The 20545-nt window shown below is 42.0% G+C and overlaps 1 protein-coding gene across 4 annotated transcripts in view; it reads left to right on the plus strand.

Moving 5' to 3' along the window:
* LOC135234315 (SLIT-ROBO Rho GTPase-activating protein 3) overlaps positions 1-20545 on the plus strand; it is a 71230-nt gene that overhangs the window by 46543 nt on the left and 4142 nt on the right. The window contains exons 8-21 of one of the 4 annotated variants that reach the window (XM_064298787.1): positions 1524-1745; positions 2149-2250; positions 3113-3310; positions 3874-3958; positions 5339-5366; positions 7213-7315; positions 8538-8598; positions 11932-12009; positions 12464-12598; positions 13823-13928; positions 14782-15009; positions 15822-15895; positions 18618-18798; positions 20142-20291. In XM_064298787.1, the coding sequence (XP_064154857.1) occupies positions 1524-1745; positions 2149-2250; positions 3113-3310; positions 3874-3958; positions 5339-5366; positions 7213-7315; positions 8538-8598; positions 11932-12009; positions 12464-12598; positions 13823-13928; positions 14782-15009; positions 15822-15895; positions 18618-18798; positions 20142-20291 (1751 nt within the window). Of the gene's footprint in view, positions 1-1523; positions 1746-2148; positions 2251-3112; positions 3311-3873; positions 3959-5338; positions 5367-7212; positions 7316-8164; positions 8599-11931; positions 12010-12463; positions 12599-13822; positions 13929-14781; positions 15010-15821; positions 15896-18617; positions 18799-20141; positions 20292-20545 lie in introns of those variants that run through there. The other 3 variants (XM_064298788.1, XM_064298789.1, XM_064298790.1) reach the window with 3 other exon arrangements.

Raw genomic sequence — 20545 nt, forward strand, 5'->3', positions numbered from 1 at the left:
CCTTTCCTTGTCTGGAGTTAATATCAGTGTGTATTCCCAAACTGTAAATGGCTACAGTGAAAGTGTTAAAAGAGCCAGTGGCAGGGTTATACTGCTGTAACCACAGTAATCACTGAAGCTCTGCAAAGCATATCAGTCTAGTGCTGTGAAGTAATGTTCTGAAGTTTCTGTTATTGGAATTAGTTTGATCGGTTATCATAATAATATGAACAATCTTTGCAGTTCTTTCATGAATATGGGCCAAAGAACATTGTAGGGGCGACAACTCAGGAGGTAAGAGCGGTTGTCTGGCAGTCGGAGGGTTGTCGGTTCAATCCCTTGCCCTGAGCGTGTCGAAGTGTCCCTGAGCAAGACATGGCATGGCAGCCTTTCACCGTTGGTGTGTGAGTGTGTGTGTGAATGGGTGAATGAGAGACATCAATTGTAAAGCGCTTTGTATAAATGCAGTCCATTTACCATTTACGTTGTTTGTCATTTAAGCATTGGAAATTAATACATTCAGACTTGGCAGTAAAATATGCCATTTTGTAAAAAAAAAACTGTGTCATTAGAATTGAGTCTGAGGCTTTGTACCACACTTTTCTTTTCCTTGAGCACTGGAGAGCAGGTAGATTTGTGTGATTTACCAGTTCAATTTGTCTCAGAGGCATCTGCTGTGGTGTCTTTAGGGGGCAGATTTAATGACCAAGTCAGAGTGCTGTAGTAAATCTGGTGATTTACCCCTTTAATAACTACAAAGTACGAACGGTAGAGCCAGACCAACCACTGGACAGCATCGTGTTCAGTCTCTCATTGATCTTTCTAAAATGCTCCAGCAAAGGAATTTATTACCCAAGTGGGTTAACATGGTCCCAACTGTTTCTGTTCATTTAAGTTTAAAGCTCATTTAGTGAGTGAAGGAATGGGGATTTTGATACCCATAGCTCATTGGAATGGAGAGCTGTGCTTTGAAGTACTCTTACATTTCATTACAGTACATTAAAATCACTTAGCGGACACTCTTATCCAGAGGGATTACAGTAAGGAACATTAATGTTAGTCACAGAAATACAAGTGGGATATCACCTAGTGGTAGGGCCCATTTATAATCATTAAGTGTCAAGCTGAACTACCAACAGTCAGTATTGCAAACTGTACCTCTCACATTATTCCAAAAGAAGCATCAATTTTTATTCAAATCCTCTTACAGGTTTTATATCTATAATAATAAATGTAAGAATAAAATAAATCTCCACTGATTGGCAGTTAGTATTATTATTCTTTAACTACCTACCACGATATCATTTTAGAATCACAGCAATACAGTAAACCAGCTTTTTTTGGAAAATGAAGATTTTTGGTATATTCTTCATAATTTCTCATTTTGTTCATAAGGAAATCTTTGAGGTCCTTAAGTATGATATTGACTGCCAGTGAAAAGCTTTGGGCCTGCATATTATTGAACCCTCTGATTTCCTGAGACTGCAGTTTTTTATGGTGCCAAGGTCATATCTCAAGCTGAAGATATCTCCTTCCTCTCCAAGTGTTGTGACCTCGGTTACCATGCCAGCCTGGCCCGCACCTTCAGGACGTACTTGTCGGCGGAGTACAACCTGGAGACGTCCCGCCACGAGGGCTTGGACATCATCGAAAACGCCGTGGATAACCTGGACTCCCGCAGTGACAAGCACAAGATCATGGACATGCACAGCCAGGTCTTCTGCCCTCCTCTCCGCTTCGACTACCAGCCACACATGGGAGACGAGGTGAGTGTACTGTAGCCACTGAAAGACATATGCAGGTCATCTTGTACCATGGTTATGGAATCCTTTACACAGAGTTTAATGCTGTTAATGGGGAAGGGATGGGTTTTTCCGTGATATGAATGATGTTGTCATGATACTGCCAATCCATATTTATTTTTGATATAGTTAATACAATTTATAATGGAATGGAATTTATCTACTTTTTTTACTCAGATACCACAATGTTTCTGAAAAGTAATTTAGATCAGGCTAAATGTTTCTCTCAACTAATGTGTCCTTATTTTCCTGTCGTCATGGTATTCCCTGTGGAAAACTGTCAGAACAGCTGTGCTTTCCAGGCCCTGTGTGGCTGGTTTCATGTGCTCGTGCATGCTGTCCCCTCGCCCCCCTCCCCCAATCTCAGGTGTACCAGGTGAGCGCCCAGCAGCCCGTGCAGACAGAGCTCCTCATGCGCTATCACCAGCTGCAGTCTCGCCTGGCCACCCTGAGGATCGAGAACGAGGAGGTGAGATGGTCCGGGGGGATCGTGGAAGAGCTGTGGGGGGCGCAGGGGGGGAGGGTCTTTTCAGTCAAAGCTAGTGCTCTGTGTAAATGAACAGATATTGAAATTCTGTGGAATTCGGATATAGCCTACTGCTCATATGGTACCAGTACTCAGTATTGCCGATGGTGGCCTCTCTTCATCTAAAATTGATTCACGGTGTAAACAGTTTCAGGCAAAGGGTAGCAGCGTACACATATCGAGACATTAATGGGCTTGATCTTGTAAATGGCTGGTAATGGATGATGCCGTGGCATGGCTGGGGCAGGATGTTTTTGTCTCGCCGTAGGAGAGGCGTCCCCAGCAGCTGCAGGCAAACAGCCTGGACTGCTGCCACACTGCCTCCATATTCACCCGTTAGTCTGACAAATGTCTGACCCCAGGGGTCATCTCACGTTCAGCCACCGAATGATTACATCGCCTTCAGGGCACAAAAGGCTGACGAGGAGCCAGACCAGGATATTTAAAGGTCACATAACTGCGTTTTATGTGACTTTTATTTCCTCCAGTTCTCTCGCACACTTCCTCTCTATTGGGTACAGTTTCATTCAGACCTGGAGAACCAAGCACAGGAGAGTGGGTCAGATCGGTCTGTTTTTTGTTCATCGTTCACTCTTATCCAGGGCATATTACACAGCTTACATTTTTCTTTTCTTTTCATCTGTGTATGTAGCTGGATATTTACTGAAGCAATTCATGTTAAGTGAGGTGTTTAAGGGTTAAGTGACATCCAGCCTGCAGGTCCATTGAGTTGCAAACGTAGTCCTCTTCACTATCGTTTTAAACTGTGAACCTTTGATCTGAACGGTATCCCGGTCCTGCGTAGGTACGGAAAACTCTAGATGCCACCATGCAGACTCTGCAGGACATGCTGACGGTGGAGGACTTTGACGTGACCGACGCGTTCCAGCACAGCCGCTCCACCGAGTCTGTGAAATCCGCCGCCTGCGAATCCTACATGAGCAAGGTCAACATCGCCAAGAGGAGGGCCAACCAGCAGGAGACCGAGATGTTTTACTTCACTGTGAGTGGCAGCACTGCAACTCAATCAAGCCAAAATGCTTTGTTCAGTGGTGAAATTCACTACCAGTCATTGTCAGAGGTGCACAGATCATTGCCTTCTGTCATATTCTAAAGCCTTTGCTTTATCACCCATTCAGAACTTTAGATGAGCTTTCCATCTCTTATCATTCTGCAACTTACTGACTGGCTTTGATTTGTATTGGCTTGCTACATTTCTATGCTACATTTTCTTCCAAACTAAATGTTTTATTCAAATGAAATATATCATGTCTTATTTTTGTGGTGCGCTTATTTGTATATGGGATGCTGTATATGCGGATGTATCCTAAATCATCTGCAACTTGGTTATATTGGAGGTTTTGAACATGAAGTCCACATTTAACAGGCATATAGTCCTTTTTAAGCATATACTGTACCATGCTTGGCATTACAGAATGGGAGCATTTGTAATTTCTCTTTATTTTTTTAAAGTACTGATATGAAACACACCAGAATCCTGGTATATATGATTTGCTTATAGTCATTACAGCACATGGGTTCACTTGTACCTTCATCTCTTCACAGAAATTCAAAGAATTCCTGAATGGCAGTAACCTCATAACCAAACTGCAGGCGAAACACGAACTCCTCAAGCAGACGCTGGGGGAAGGTAAGCGCATCATGCTTATCGTCACCATCCTTGCCATGTCGCTGTGGAATTTCCCAGCGATGGTGTGTTCTCGGTGCTCTTAGGGAATGTGTTGACCAATATTCTGTGTGAGCAGAGACAAAAGAGGGAGGGTGTGCTTTGTCTTTGGGGAGGGGTCGTTTTATGGAACAGAGGCTCGTTCCTTTGTTGGAGAGAATAGAAGTGAAAACTCACATGGGTTCCTGTTTCCACCCTCCAAAACTGGCTTCATTTGTAATTGACACCTTGCCCTGTGCAGTTAAGGCCCAATCAATCAGAGGCCATTACAGAGACCCCTCAGCAGCTGCTGGGACACCGGGCCCTAATCTAATGGTGAAGGACTATGGGTGGGACCAGCTGGGTCCTCACAAACAGATGCAGTCATCCTCGCCAAGTAGGACTTTCCCCCCATCTGGTCAATTAGCCACTGTCTCGTCTCATAGACTGCTAAATCCTGGACATCTCTTTTGTGTTACAGCATACTCACACTTGCCCTAGGCCAGTAGCTAATAGGAAATGTGGTTTAATGTTAGCTCAGAATTCCAGTAAATATTTTTTTAGGTGCTTGCACAACATCGTGAGGTTGGTAGAATTCTAGGCTAGAATTCTAAATCATGGACAAATTACATTGAGGCTAGACTGAACAGAAGTGGTACACCTGCTGACAATTCAAACTAACATAAATGTTCAGTTTTAATTTAAGAGTTGTGCGACCCGGATGGATGAAATGTACTATCAAAATGTATTTGATTTGCAATGAACATTACTGTGAACAAAAAGTTGGAGAATTCAGCAGTGTGCGATTATTGAAATAAACAAGGTTACATTATTGTTTAAACAGAAGCAGCTAGCTGGCTTTGCAGTGTGAGACTCTGCTCTAGCCCAGTTGAGCTGACATGGTGGATTTTGAGAGCTCATCGCCCACCAGCCTCACGTTCTATGAGGCGCTGAACCCTGTTCTTCCCGGACGTCCTCTCAGGTCCTTTATCGCTCCCGCTCCATCCGCTCGGCCTGGGACAAAGAGCTCAGTGAGATGCAGCCGGCATCGCTCAGTGCCACCAGGATTAATTCCCCTGCTTGGCTCCCTCCCTCCCCCGGGGGCCCCCTCTTTCCGCTCCGAGCCACACTGCCTCCCACCAGGTCCCTTCTGAGGTTTCTACGGCGACCGCTGAATGTCATTGTGTCTGGAACAGTGCGCCGCTTGCGCCATTCACTGCCTTTCAAAAGTCTCCTGATTTTCTCCATTATATCCAGCAGGACGTCCTCCGGGCCAAGGGCCCGAACGTGGTGGGAGCGGTGTGTACTCGCCCGCTTTCCTAATGCCCGTCTTTTCTCTTCCTCTCCCTTTCACTCACTTTTCAGGAGAGCGGGCAGAATGCGGAACAACAAGGTAAGACGTTTAATGAAAATTAAGATTTATGAAAAAAAGGTCCTGCAATTTAAAAAGTGGAGTCATCTACAATAAGCATGCGGTATTCTTTCAGCTGCCAACTTGCAAATGCAGTGGAAGGTATCAAAAATATACTTTCGGCCCGTCTAAAAATGCCCTCACAATTAAGTATTGAAAGGTTCCCAAATGCTGCGGGCCAATCTGACTACTCCCTGTCCCAGTGCCACGAGAAGCTATTTATGCGCTGTGCCTCAGAGTTTAACGGAATAATCATATCATCAGTTCACTGCAGAGACACGGCGGCATGTGTATCAAACCTCAATTCTGTGCTCACATGCAGTCATGAGATATACTGTTGTCAGTAAAGTAGGATTTAGTCACAGTTTAAAGTGTGGGTGCTCTGAATCCAACTCTGTCTGCTGTTCACTATCCCCACTTAGCAGGTTGCCCCTCTGAATAATTACCCAGCTGCTGTGATATGTCTTTCGATATGTATAACTTCTCTGTGCACTTAGTAGGTACAACATAACATATGTGATTTTGAACTGACAAAAAAACCTCAGAAAACATAATTTACCTTAAACATACTTTTCAAAGAGTAAAATTAGAGGTATTGTTATTGTATGAAAATATATAGCAATTTGTGGTTTTGCTGTTTGAAATATCATCGTGATCAACCGGCTGTCCTGATGGAAAGCCACGCCTCTTATCCGAAGTCAGAAATGCCAAATGTTTGTTTCAAGTGAACAGTGAGGGGAATGTGTCACTGATCTGCAGTTAAACGTGATGAGCAGGTCCACAAAGCAGGAAACAGCAGCAGACGGTGCTTAGTGTGTGGTCAGCCTGTCGAAAAAAGCCAAAACAGTGTTGACTGCTCCGCTTCCAGCCGAAGCGGATGTGTGACTGGACTGAGCTCTGTAGCTAAGCACACCTCGTGTGCGAGCTGGATGAGGAAATTAATCGCATCTAAAGCAAATGGTGTGGGAAGAAAGCGGACATTTGCCACTTATTTCTTCAGTCTGTTTCTTTGATAGCCGAGCCTCTGTCTGTGACATCCTTCTCCACGCCCCTTAGCGTTAGTCCTTTCTGTGAATAAACTTGTTTTGCATCAAGTTAATCTGTTTTGGAGGGCAGTATCACCACACATCCCAACTGCATTCCAGTGAACGTTTCAAATATGTTGTGGCCTATTTTTAACCTGTGAATGCATTCATCAAAAATGCATACATTCACAGCTGCTTCAATGGTAGTCTTCAGCTTGTGAAAAGACTGCTGTCAATTGTAGTGAAAACAAAAGTTAAAAATATATCTATAAATATTTCTAAAATTACTGAAATACTTAGTTACTAGAACTTTCTTCAGCAACTCATACCACAAGTTGACCTACCCATCAGTTTTGTAAGGGCTTATATGGGCTTATATATAAGTGCTTATATGTATAGAGTTAAAATATTGAATGTTGTACATTAGCAATGAGAGATTTACTTTAGCATTTTTCCTTCATGTCAGTCCATAGTCCTGCTTAAACGGTATTGTTACCCTTTATGCCTCATTAACTAAAATAATGTTTTCCATAACTCGGGAGAAAGGTCATTATGTGGAGGCCCTGCTAAATATTTACACCAGGACCTGCAACGGTTATTATGGGTTAATTAGGGGTCAAACCAATTTGAAATAATAACAAACTGGAAACTCATTCTGAGTGCTGAGCCTTGCCATCAGCTTTCGACAAGCAAACAAGGTGTGTGGGGCACAGACGTCATCTGTCTCCTTGAGTTTGAGGACTGTGTGGATCCTGTTGACTGTGACTGGTGTTTGTTTCCCTCCTCCCTCACCATCTCCCCAGGCCCCCCACTCTCCCTCCTAAGCCCCAGAAAATGCGGAAGCCTAGGCCTCGCTCAGTGTATAACCATAAGCTGTTTAACGGTAACATGGAGACCTTCATCAAGGTACTCTCCCCTCCAGTGTGTGTGCGCGAGAGCCGCGAGTGCTCGACGGACTCTCTTTCATCGCTCTCACACGCAAGCTCGCTGCAAGCTCTGATTAATCTCACCTTGGCTCCTCACTTCCCTTTTTTCTGGCTCGGATGGTGCAGTCAATCAGGGTGACAGCAGGGGAGTTATAACACCTGAGGGGGGATCCGAATTGCAACAAGATGGCAGTTACAGTGCAGTGGAGATTTACTTATCTTTTCCCCTTTACCTGTACAGAATGAAAATGCACTCAAATGCTGTCTGGCCTTTGACACTCACTATGCATTGCACTTAAACCCTAACCAGTGACTTTTCTCAGTCTGTTGGAGTCTTGCCAGCATTGTTAACACACACACACAGCAAGGCCTGTAACAAACATAAGTGGCTATCATTTCTCCCTCACTGCAAATGAGTGCATATGGCCCAGAGTTTTGAGTTCATGCACAGTGGCTGCATTTTCTGTCACGGCTGCATGCCTTGTGGGATAGTCAAAATGGGTTTCCTGTGGGACTCCATTTGTTCCACTGCATTGTACGCCTGCAATCTTCCAGCTACCCTAAGCATCCTGAACCTCGGCTATGACTCTGGCTGCTCCGATGGGTGGGGTCTGTCCAGTTTGTGTGGTCTCCGCGGTAGGCGTGGCTTCTCTGGTGGGTCTTGCCTTTCTGCCGGCCGTGGCCTGTCTGTTGTGTGTGGCCAGTGATGGGTGTGGCTTCTCCTCTGGGCGTGGCCCCTCTGGTGGGCCTGTGTCCTGCTTTTCTCTAACAGTTATGGTTCTTGCTTCCCTGCCTCTCTGCTCGCCCGCTGCGCTGCTTTCTGTCCCAGGGGAAGACGGAATGCTCGTACCCGGAACCAGGTACTATCTAAGGGAGGAGAGGGGGAGGGGGGCTGGTCCAGAGAAGACCAGGCTTGGAACTTGTACACTAATGACCTCTATGTCTCTGTTTTTCCCGCCTCTCACTAACAAAAATAAAGCATACACAACTGCAATCTTAGTCAGCCCATCTGTTTCTTGGTAGAAGGGTGGGTTGCAAAAATGCATAGCTTCATTTTTGTTAGGAAAAAAAATCTAGATTTATTTCCCATAAATGTAAAGGTTTAGTGTGAAATTATTAAAATAATGACTTAAAAAATCAGAGAGCAGTGGTGTTCATATGATATGATAGTACTGGTACTGATCAAGGCCTGTTTCATTCAGGATTCAGGTCAAGCCATACCATTGGTGGTGGAGAGCTGCATTCGATACATCAATCTATATGGTAAGTAGACAACACTGTTTACACAAATTATTTTAAAAAGTTTTTTGTCTTGTTTTGTACGGCCTGCCTATTAAAGCAAACCAAATATAAATTAAAGCAGAAAAATGTATTGTGTGTGTATTGTGTCACATTATTTTATAGACATGAAGCTGGCTTGTATAGTATTGCGACAGGACCTTACTAAAGTAAAATGGGGAGGTTTGTGTCTACAACAAAATCTAATGTAGCATGCAGTCTGAACACTTGAGAATTGAGTCAAGAAAGTCCAAGTTGTCGTTCAAACCTTTGGGGTTAGTATGCACATATGGATCTACCATAAAATCAACATTAGGGCAGAATCATTTTGTGGGCTTAATGTGCTGCAGCCAGTTTGAAATTGAGCTTATTCCCACAATGCAACTGTTTGTAGTTTAAGACCCCCTGAGGGCTTGATAAACAGCAGTGTGACCACATGCTCAAATACAGCTGGGCTGTGGAAGGATGACAGTGTGATGGATTATTGGAAACCTTACAGCAGCTATTTTAGTATGAAATTCAGATACTGTTTGAAATCTTCCTGGTTATTTTGCTTCTGTTTTTCGTTACACCTTTGAGAAGAGGTTTTAGTGAGAGTAGATTGTGTTATTATCCTCAAAAAAAAATAGTCTGTCCACAGATTTTGTTGTTATCCCAAACAATTCTCCACACGATTCACAGAAATAAATCAATTTATGTTACACTATAACTGTGCTACAGTAGCCTATAGTGGTTATGAAAGTATGAGAGCCAGAAGTACAATACAGAAAGGCAACATAACAGTAATAACCGTAGTACTGTTTATGACCTTTGTGAACAAAAAAGTAAACCAAAGGTCTTTTATACAGGAGGCTTATAAAAACTGTGGTGAAGATGCAAGCTTACTGAAGTTTACTTTTTTGCAGTGTAAGGTATACTGAATTCTCAAATGTAATTTTTCATTAGTTGTGTGCAGGGTTATACCCTATAAGCTATTAAACAGGCTTCACTGCAGGGGAATTTTGGAACTATTTTGGTGCTGAGAGTGTTGATTTTAGTTGCATCTTGTTTGATTTGTTATAAGAAGCCTGGTTTGATTAGAAACAGACAGGTTGTAAAAATAACAAATTTCCGTACACATATATTAGCTCTGATCTGTTTCTTAACTGAAGAACCATTGGATTTAGGCTACGTTTTCACCACCTGGTAAAAGTTACCCAGTTCCGATTTTTTTGCTCACGTGGCACAGATCAGATATGTATTATGAATAGGAACAAAGCACATGGAATCGGATATCGAGATCCATTTTGGGCCACATTCATATGTGGAAATAAATCCGATAGTAATCTGATGTCTGCTTATGCGACTGTCATCCAAACGCACAGATCGGAATTTCTCGGTCATTGCGATTCGCACGTCATTCAAAATCCAATGTTCTCATATTGTTTTCGCATTTGAATGACGTGTAATGAAATTAGACACACAACCATTCTTTGCTGGTAATGTTAAATGTTGAGAGAAGTTAAATAGTGGATGAAGGCTTAGGCCAGTGGACGAATGCCTTTTAAACCTGTGGGGTGAAGAGTCGGTACAGGCCAAAATTCAGGGGATTTTTGTTGCGGACCTAAGATGCTTTGAAAAGCAATAGCTTTAATTATTTTTTCTGTCTCGCTTTGTGTCTATTGCGGATGGAAATATGGCTGTGGCAGCGTGGTTATTTACTTTCATTTGGTTAACCAAACCCTTGTACACATGTGGGTTGTTTCAGGTGTAAACCATGTTAACACTGGTATCGGATATGGGTCACTTTTAAACGTAGATAAAACAGGCGTAGAATAGTAAACAGGCGTTCAAAAAATAGGAATTAGGCAAAAAATCGGAACTGGGCAGGAAGACCTGCGGTGTGAATGTAGCCTTAAAGTGGAAGAATATTAATACTTCCACAATATATGAACATTTAAAGCTGAGGCACATACTTTGGATTTTCGCGTAGGTCCTTGATGCTTCCGGACATTTCAGTTGGTTCTATAGCAGAAATTCTGCCACGTCATCTGTACCTCTGCTGGGTTTAGTGGTGAACTGAAGAGGATACATGGGGTGAACTACCTAATGAAAAACCTGTGAACCCAGTCCTCAGTTATTTTTCCCAGACGTTAATTCTTTATAAGGTATTTCATAATAGAAGACACAAGCTACACCAGCATATGGGGCCTCAGCTCAGTTGGAAAATTGGCCATCGGCACGAGAGCGGATGGTTTCCTCAGTGTGGGTATAGAACCGTAGCCGTACTAAATGATTTTTATGAGACACTGGGCTTCCGTGCCATCTGGACCTGGTGCTTTGTAGAGGCGAGTCACATTTGTTCTGCAAATGATAAGTGGCAAAGCTAAGTGTACTGCAGTCCTCTATTCACTGAATTATCATGCACTGGAGTAGAGATAAAAGCCTTTTATTGTGTGGGGTATCTAAGTAGTTGATGCGCTGAGGTGATTGTGCTTCTCTTGTTTGCATTTGTGCTATGAAGAGTTCGGGCTGTCCTCTACAGGGTCATCAGAGTCAATGAAGTAACTTAAGGCAGTTTTGTAGCAATCAATGTATTAGTTATTTTCAGAGGGAATCCAAGTGAACACAGTAGAGCTAAGAACATCTGATTCGCTCGGTCTTGTATTAAGAATAGTCATTGAACGAACATTTGCAGCTACCCAGACAGCAATACTTCATAGTTTAAAGTGTGGTTCAAGCAGAAGACAAGTAAGCAAACTGTGGGACACTCAGACTGACCAGACTAGCATGCCACCATGTTTCTTGCCTGGTGTAATTGAGCCTGCCAGTAGGACCAGAAGACGGGGTTTGCTCATTTTGAGAGATTTCATTGGTTCCAATACACCAGACAAGATCAGTAAAGCGTAGCGAAGTATTTGAATCAAAAACAAATACGTATTTGACCAAGGTCTGTTTATAAGTGAGAGTTTAACACATGGCTTCACTCGACTCGCCGGAGATTGATAACGGGAAACACTGCGCAATGTTTAGCTCTTTTGATGGTAGAAGGTGAAGTCTTGTGTGAACTTACTTCACAGCTGCCACATAGTACAAAAAAATAGGATGGCGGTTTGCCTTTGACTGAGTCCAGATTGTATGAAGTCCAGGAGAATGAACAGGGCGTATGGTAATGAAGACCATGTGTTTCAACAGGCTCGCTTCAACAACAAGGGGCCTCTTTTAATGGACAACATTTCCTGTCCTGTCGTGTGCTTTCAGGTCGCTGTCATGCAGCGAGCACATCAGTTTGAAGGTAATAATGGGTTTTGACGTGAGCTCATATTTCTCCTCCTCCAGGGCTGCAGCAACAGGGTATATTCCGAGTTCCTGGATCTCAGGTCGAAGTCAATGATATTAAAAATTCATTCGAAAGAGGTCAGTCCCTGTGAGCCCAACCATTTTCTCTCCTAATTGTTTTGTAATTGAATTCCGTGTTTGTCTACACCAGCAACATATTTCCTTTTGGACTGTCAATATATATTAAGTACCAGGCCTCTGTTGGGTGAGTAAAAATAAAACACAATAATGAGAGAGTGGTAGGTGAAACAGAAGCTGACATTTATTTAATGTTTATGTACATTCTAAAGAATACTGGAATTTTTCAAAAATATTCAGCATTAATATTGGCCATACTATGCCTGGCAAAATAAAATTTAAAATATTTCATTCTATTGGTGTTATCATATTTAGAATCAAATGCAGTTGTTGTATTCCATAAATATGCACAAGGATTTTATTTTTAGGTGTAATTTTAAAACAGGTGATTGACAGGTTCTGGTCGCTGGAGCAGAGACTTAAATTATTAGCATATCCTGTGTCTGTTTCCCAGGTGAAGACCCCCTGACGGATGTTCAGAGTGACCATGATATCAACTCTGTGGCTGGGGTCCTGAAGCTGTACTTCAGGGGCCTGGAGAACCCACTCTTTCCTAAAGAGCGCTTCCTGGACCTACTGGCAACCATCAGTGAGCTTTCTCTTTACCTCACGTCACGTTTTACATTACATTTATTTAACAGACGCTTTTATCCATAACAAAGTACAAAAGTGCATACCAAAGGTAACTGGAACAAATACAAAACACAGGTCCGACAAGGTACAATACTCATTTACAGCTATTCATAGCCAAGAACACAAAGTCCAGTTCACAGAGTGAACGTTATTTTATTTTTGCTATGTGGGGATCAATGCTTATGGATAACTAACTCAAGCCCCAGCCACGAAGGGGTCCTGTAAATATCTGCTCAATTGCTCTTACAGCCCTGGGCCTGAAGTCCCGAGAGAAACTGTGGTCATATCTGAGGACAGAAAGAGAGGGCAAGAAATGGAGAGATGGAGAGAGGACCAGAAAGCTTTCCATGAATTTGCTGACAGTGGTTAATTTCCTTCTGCCCTGAGGAATATAATACAATAAGCTGTTATATAGCGCACTTCATGCAAACATCTCAGTGATTACATTACAACAGCATTAACATTATAATAAAGAATTGGAATTAGCTGAACTCCTAAACTAAGAGTAATAGACAACTGAGAACACGTCAGTCTTCAACCCATATGTAAAAGACGAATGATAACTGCACTGACTGCATTGCTCTAATAGAGAAAATGGAATTCCAAAGAACTGTGTTTAAATTTAAGTGAGGGATCATCAACAAGATTTAGACTGTGAGAGGGAGCAAAGAGACACCTACAGTATTCATTCATGTATGGAAAACGTGTATGTGCATGCACTTTTGTATTGTAAGTGTGAATGCGTGTATACAAATCAGCAGATTGTGGTATCAAATAACAGTGTTAACAGTGTCAAATAACAGTTTCAGTGCAAATGCTGTCACAAAAGCTTGTGATTTGATGGGAAGGAGATATTCAACACTTCACAAATTTTCCTCAGATGCAAATCACACTTAACAGAATGTCGAAATCTATTTTGATAAATATTACTTATACCGGTACTCCACTGTTTGCTTTATGAACAACTGTAACAGGGCCACCTTTTGATGCAGCTTTCTCCATTTTCTACAGCCACAAAAAAGTTGATGCTTGTATACCCCAAGGAATTCAAAGACAGTGCAATTGCTGTTCTACTTTAGATTGAAGGTGCATACTGTATGTGTTCCTATACGGTGTAGACTAGAGGGGCATTGCTCAAGGGTGCAGGTTACTAGGTTACGACACCTTTGACCTTTTTCAGAACTCGAATCAGGTGCCGAGAGAGCTCATCACATCCAACAGGTCGTTGTGACTCTTCCTCGTACCATCATCATTGTCATGAGATACCTGTTCGCGTTCCTTAATCAGTGAGTCTGACATTTTGTTTCACTTGCTTTGATGCTACAGCTGTATTTGATGCATAGCTCAATTTGCAAATGGATGGACATGGTGCCAATTGAATGTCTGGTGTGATTAATCTAGGGTAACAGCATTTCTATTCAACTCATTCTTTTTAAGAAAAGTCGAAATGCACGCACGCTGATGATTGAGGAAAAAATGAATCTCAGCTTGTTTGCAGTGAATCATTAAGATGATCTCCCTCCTGTGTGTAATGTATATGCATCTGTCAACAGAGGTTTACAGCTTATTTGTAAGCTGTGAAGCTCATTCTTCTTGTATGTAGTATACCTGTCATTTTTACTACCCTGTTACTGATGCTACCTCTGTGCAGTTTTTACAGTGCAAAGGATTTAATTCCCGCAGTTTTTCCCAAGTGTTTTTTTTTAACCATCTGTTGAAATGTATTTTTTACGACAGTCCTCCAGTCAATCAATCAAATCTAATTTTATAGTTTTTTGTTTTTTCCAAAGGAGGCTAATTGTCTCACAGTTCAACTCATTGCAGATTAACAGTGTGCTTTAACCGTGCCAAATAAATCACATAGAGTGATAGTAAGTATTTAGGTCTTAATCTTTAAAGGCCTCTTAACATTTTCTGCGGGGTATGGATACACATTGGACTTTAAAGAATGCAGCAATCCTATCGCAGTACAGAACTCAAAGACTTGTTCCAACTTAGGCTTTACCCGGTGATTAACAAGCCCCCTGTTCTCTCTATAAGTTAATGCGGGATTTAAATGAAGTGTTTTCAGTGGGCTTGTAGAAAAGCAAAAGTCTTATATTCTTTGAGGAAAACAAACATCTCTGCGCTTTGTCCCAGTTTGTCCCAGTACAGCGATGAGAACATGATGGACCCCTATAACCTGGCCATCTGCTTCGGCCCCACCCTCATGCCTATTCCGGACGGCCAGGACCCAGTGGCCTGTCAGGCCCACGTCAACGAGCTCATCAAGACCATCATCGTCCACCACGAGGCCATCTTCCCCGGCCCCCGAGAGCTGGAAGGGCCGGTCTATGAGAAGTGCATGACTGGAGGGGAGGAGTACTGGTTAGTGGGGCTATTCTAAGTTCTGTCATGTGATGATTGGCTATAGAGACTCAATTTGCAGTTTGCTTGCCAGGTGATTTGATCTTTGATCTTCATTTTGCCACCAGAGCAGGTATGAGAGAGTTTTCTGTATCTATTCTTCATTAAGATGAAAGAGTGCTCGTGAGCTCCGTAATAACAAAAGGCCTGGTGGGCCAAGGAAGACCTCTACAGTTGATGACCATAGAATTCTCACCATAATGAAGAAAAACTTCCTAACACCTGTCCAACAGATCAGAAACACTCTTCAGGAGGCAGGCGCGGATGTGCCAGTGTATAAAAATATACTTTAATAAAAGCTGTGATTCTGCACTTGAACCACATGCAAATTATTTCATTACAAATCTAAAACTAGAGCAAAAAAAAGGCTTTGTCCCAAACTTTATGGAGCTCACTATAGCTTGTGTTCCACCTCAGTTTCTGCATAGATAATTGGGAAATGTATTTTCACTCATTTGAATCATCAGTCATTTTAGCTATGCGTCAGTTGATAGGAATCTCCACATTCCGATGGTGAGTGTTTTTCCTGGGCTATGACCTTCACTGATCTAGAAAATAAATGTGTTTTCAGTCCTCTAACCACACTCACCCCCCTCTCGTTCCTTCTCTTTCCCTCTGTCTTTTATTTCAAAGAAATGGGGTGCGGGCTGGAAGCATTTTTCTATCTAGGGGGATAGTGCAGTGCAGTTTTTTGAATGACCGAATAAACTGTTTTGTTTGAACTCAAAATTGCTCTGTCTCTCCTCCCTCTTCCCTCTCTCTTCCTCCCTCAGTGACAGTCCTCACAGTGAGCCTGGCACCATTGATGAGGCAGACAATGGCACCGGGCCACACACCAGTGATGATGGTGAGTCCAGGCTTCAGCTCGGCGGCACAGGGGAGGTCACATTTCATTATATTCATTAAACAGACTCTCAAATCCAGAAGGACTTGCAGTGCAAGAGAATTGAAGTCTGTTTAACTGAGTAATCTGAGCAACAATGCCTGACGTGGCTAACGACTTTCCCAGACTAGCAATATGCAACATCACTAAAGCACTAAATGTAAGTTTCTAACTTATGACCATAGACATCCATGACAAGCCATAAAAAACCATAAAAATGTAAATTGCACATGCTTCTGCTGCATTGGGTCTTGTGTCATTCCTTTTACGGTTTCAAATTGGAGAGGGGAAAAAGCAGCATGGTCTATTTCTTCTCTGCCATTTTCTTCTCCTCTCGATCTTTGGCTCATGTGGTGACAGGCTCATTTAGTTAAAAGCCCACTGAAACTAGACCTGCATGTATGAAATGGCAACATTTGCATGCACTCCTCTAGTAGATCCCTGAGAATTTTCAATAAAACATTTTACCAACCAAAATGAGCATGGAATGTTCTGAACAATAGAAAATAGTTATTTATTTATTTATTTATCCAATTGTCTATAATCATCTGCCAGATCTGTACTGGTATATAAAGGCATTCAAAAGTAGATCAAGAGGCATTCAGTATGCCTCAGAATCCAGTTAAATTATATACAGCCCACTTAAAAACAAACAGGCATGTCTAGTATCTTTTTTTGCCCTTTTTCTTCCTAATTTGGAAATCCCAATCATGTTCACACTGTAATGCAGAATTCCACCTCTGTTGTCCATTGGAGAAAGCGCAGACAAGCATTTGCTCTTTTCCAAAGCATGTGATGTCAGCTATTGCTCCTTATCACACCACAGTTTGTGAGGCAGGCTCGCGCAGATGTGACTCGGTGGAAGACTTCATCTGCAGCTCAACAGATGAATGTCCCATTGCACAATTGACCAGCAGGTGTCACTGATGCACGATGAGACGCTGTCATCCTCAGCTGACTGAAACCTTCCTATCCCAGGGTGACGCTAGAGCCAGATGTGCATTGCACTGCAGGCGCCAGCCATAGTCAGTAATGGCATGGTCTGGATTTGACCACGACTTACCAAACCGTGGGGCCCATGCATGCTCTAGAGCAGGGGTGCACAAACCTTTTCTCCGATGACCCAGTCACATCAATCAAAAGCTTTTCACAACCCTATACTGATGTCATTTTCATTAATGACAATTCATTGATAATTAATAGTTAAACTGCTGACACTAGCCACATTTTAAATACCTAAAAGCTAGATGAAAGTACAAAGTTACTGAAATCAGCAGGCAATTAATCACAGAAAGCATAGTCAAATTAACAGAATTTAAGCCTTCATCGATGAAGCATAGTATAGGTAAAATGGTCAAAGCTGCCAGACAGAAAACCGTAGGAGGAAACATTTCTTCTCATTAACATTGCAGTCATTGTCACTGAGCCTGTTTGTAATGGGATGTATCAGCCACTTATCCATTTCCCAGTGGGAAATTTTAAACAAATTTCTAATGCTTATATTTCTAAATACCAAATTGTGATGATCAGCTAAAGCTGTTAACGATCTTACATAGTATGAGCAATAAACAAGTTCATTTGCTAGAATCGGTGCTATCTTGTGGAGTGGAGTAGAAATGATGCACCAGTCAATGTTAAAGCAGGCATTTACGTGATCGTATGAAACACACTGTCAATTGCAAACAATAAAAAATGCATTTTGTCTTGTTTTATTTTTTCTATTTAGCATTTATTTATTTTGACTATTATTGTAAGCAGTTTGGCAGAGTGCAGTGGGAATTACGTGGGCCGACTCTCTCTCCAATGAAAATGAAAGGCTTCCAGTGAGAGCGCGTTGGGAATGCTGTGTATGGTGTAAATCCGGGATAACTCATATTGATTTCACGACCCAATAAATATCTCCCATAACCAAAACTTGGGTCGCGACCCACAATTTGTGCAACGCTGGTCTAGAGCAGACCCCTACCTAATATCTTTCAATATAATACTATGCTTTTAAGTGTACCTTTTTAATGATGTTTAATACTCATTACACATACTCATTTAATCCGTAAAATAAAAATTTTACCCATTTCTGTTTACAGTGACTCCCCTAATGTGTTTGGGTATTTAAGTTTTAAGTGTTACTTACACACCTCTGATGAATTTCCTTGTTTTGGAGATGTGTTTCTTTCACTCTGTAAGCAATTTCACCCCTCACTGGAGGTCTCAATAGAATGGATTGGGCTTTGAGGTTGAAATTTCCTGCCCAGAGACCATTCACACATGTACTTAAAACCTTCTCTGATTCTCTCAGGAGACTAATTGGAAACACTGAGGCATGAAAATGTGGGTGTTCAGATAAAGGCCTTTCAGAGGGTGCTGTTTCCAATCAGGGTCTCTCAGAGGGCTAATCAAGGAGCCTTGTATGAAGGCTTGTGCTCACGGATGAAAGCTGCAGTCTAGTCTTGTGTGCCCATATGAAATGTTTCACTGTGGTCTTATCTACTAGTGTACCAGCTTCGGTGTATGAAGCTAATTAGCTGAACCATGGTAAATTGTGGGAACAGAAACCTGCATATACTGTACACTGGCAGTTCCCTGCCACTGTATGTGAACGCATATGCATATTGCAACACCGTGTTGCAAGCTGCTTAGAATAAGAGTCTGCTAAGCCAGCATGAATGATGAATGTGAATGTACACAGAGGTGGAGCAGATCGAGGCCATTGCCAAGTTCGACTACACCGGACGCACTCCACGGGAGCTGTCCTTCAAGAAGGGGGCATCGCTGCTGCTATACCTTCGCGCCTCAGAGGACTGGTGGGAGGGGCGGCACAACGGTGTGGACGGGCTGATACCTCACCAGTACATTGTGGTCCAAGACTTGTGAGCTCACGCCTTTTCGCTTTTATTAAGCTTTACTTTTTCCACCAAGCTGAGTTGACTATCAGTTCCAATTCAATTCCATCAGTTCACAAGTAGGAAATTCCTGACAGAATGTTTTGGCATTATGGCCACTATTCAGTTGTGTGAACTGAATTTCAATTAGTTTCCTGAATTGATTGTATTGAACTGAAATTTCCCACTGCTATGCTGAAACTGAGAACTGTACTGAGGGGACCTGTGCCAAGACATAGCAAGGATGGGTAAATAATGATTAAATGATTTGGGCGATCTAGTGGTTTACAGAGCTACATTTCACTTAGCTATTATAGTGTGGACCAGTGGCCCATGCTCTGGCTTCCAGACCATAATGGTATATTTTCTCAGTGTGATGCTGCGATGTTTTCTTTTTAGTGTTGAGGAACATATATTCCCTCACCTACACTAGCAAAATGTTAGGATTCCCTAACAATGTGGAATTACTCTTTCATAATGACTCTGGCAAAAGAATATAAATATTGTTTAAGGTAATTCATTTTAAATAAATGCATTCTGAAACTAAGGACGACAGCCAAGGTTAAACCTTAGCTAAGGTCTACCCTGCCATCCATCTGCTCCTGTCTAATGCTCCTATTGGTCATTTATCATAGTAAAGCCAGAATAATTATCTGCTAATTGAAATACATGCTTGTCTTTGCCTAATTTGAAACCAATTGATTGACATTGCGCAGGGTCTTTTGAAAGCCAACAAAAATGGCTTTGTGTGTCCTTTTTAATTAGTCCTGACAGAACAGAAGATCAGATTCAAGCCATGACACCATTTGTTGTTGTTTACTCATTATGAAGTCCAAATTAATAATAATTTAGTATTTTTGTAATCCTTCATGTCACAGTCAGCAGTGACTCCATGTCATCTTCACTTAAAGAGAAATATTACAGTTATTCCTACTATGAGGCTTCCCTGAGCCTCCTATTACAGTTTAACTGTTTTTCTGTTATCATTTATTTGGAATATAACACAGGAACATTTTGCTTCTTGTTGTATTGTCTGCAGAGTTCGATCTTTACTTAAAGCTCTCCAGTTGAATGAATATCTACATTTTTATACAGCACAAATATCTATAATACTGTCCATAATATTCCAAAAAAGTGGTAGAATTACCTGGGTTCTGAAGGATAATACATCTCAGGCTAATTTCTTTGTTTATTACTGTTTTAGACATAAAACAATTGATGTGCAAGCTAGAGTGCCATGTGATTTCCGCTCACTAACCAGACACATATTACACACCTCTCTTTTTTCTGCCTCTCTCCTTTCCCCCCTCCATCCTGGGCTGCTCCCACAGGGATGATGCTTTCTCAGACAGTCTCAGTCAGAAGGCAGACAGCGAGGCTAGCAGTGGGCCCCTCCTCGATGACAAGTCCTCATCTAAAAATGACATCCAGTCCCCCTGTGAGCCCCCGCTCGACTACAGCTTCGGAGGGGTCCTGGGACGGTGGGCTACCATCACAATCCAATTTCTCTTTGCCATTAATGCTTCTGAGAGTTTATCGATTTTTCACTGATTACTCTGATACAATAGAATAAGACATGGTCTGTTTGTGTACTGTGTTTGTGAAAACACTCTTTGAAATCAGTTTTCACAGAGTAGTGGATTATAAAGATCCAAATCCTTCCTGGAAAGCAGTTTGAAATTATTCCTCATTTGAGCTTGAAAAATATCTGGAATACCTCTTTCTAGCAATGTGC

The sequence above is a fragment of the Anguilla rostrata genome, chromosome 11 (assembly GCF_018555375.3).
Source record: "Anguilla rostrata isolate EN2019 chromosome 11, ASM1855537v3, whole genome shotgun sequence".
Lineage (NCBI taxonomy): Eukaryota > Metazoa > Chordata > Actinopteri > Anguilliformes > Anguillidae > Anguilla > Anguilla rostrata.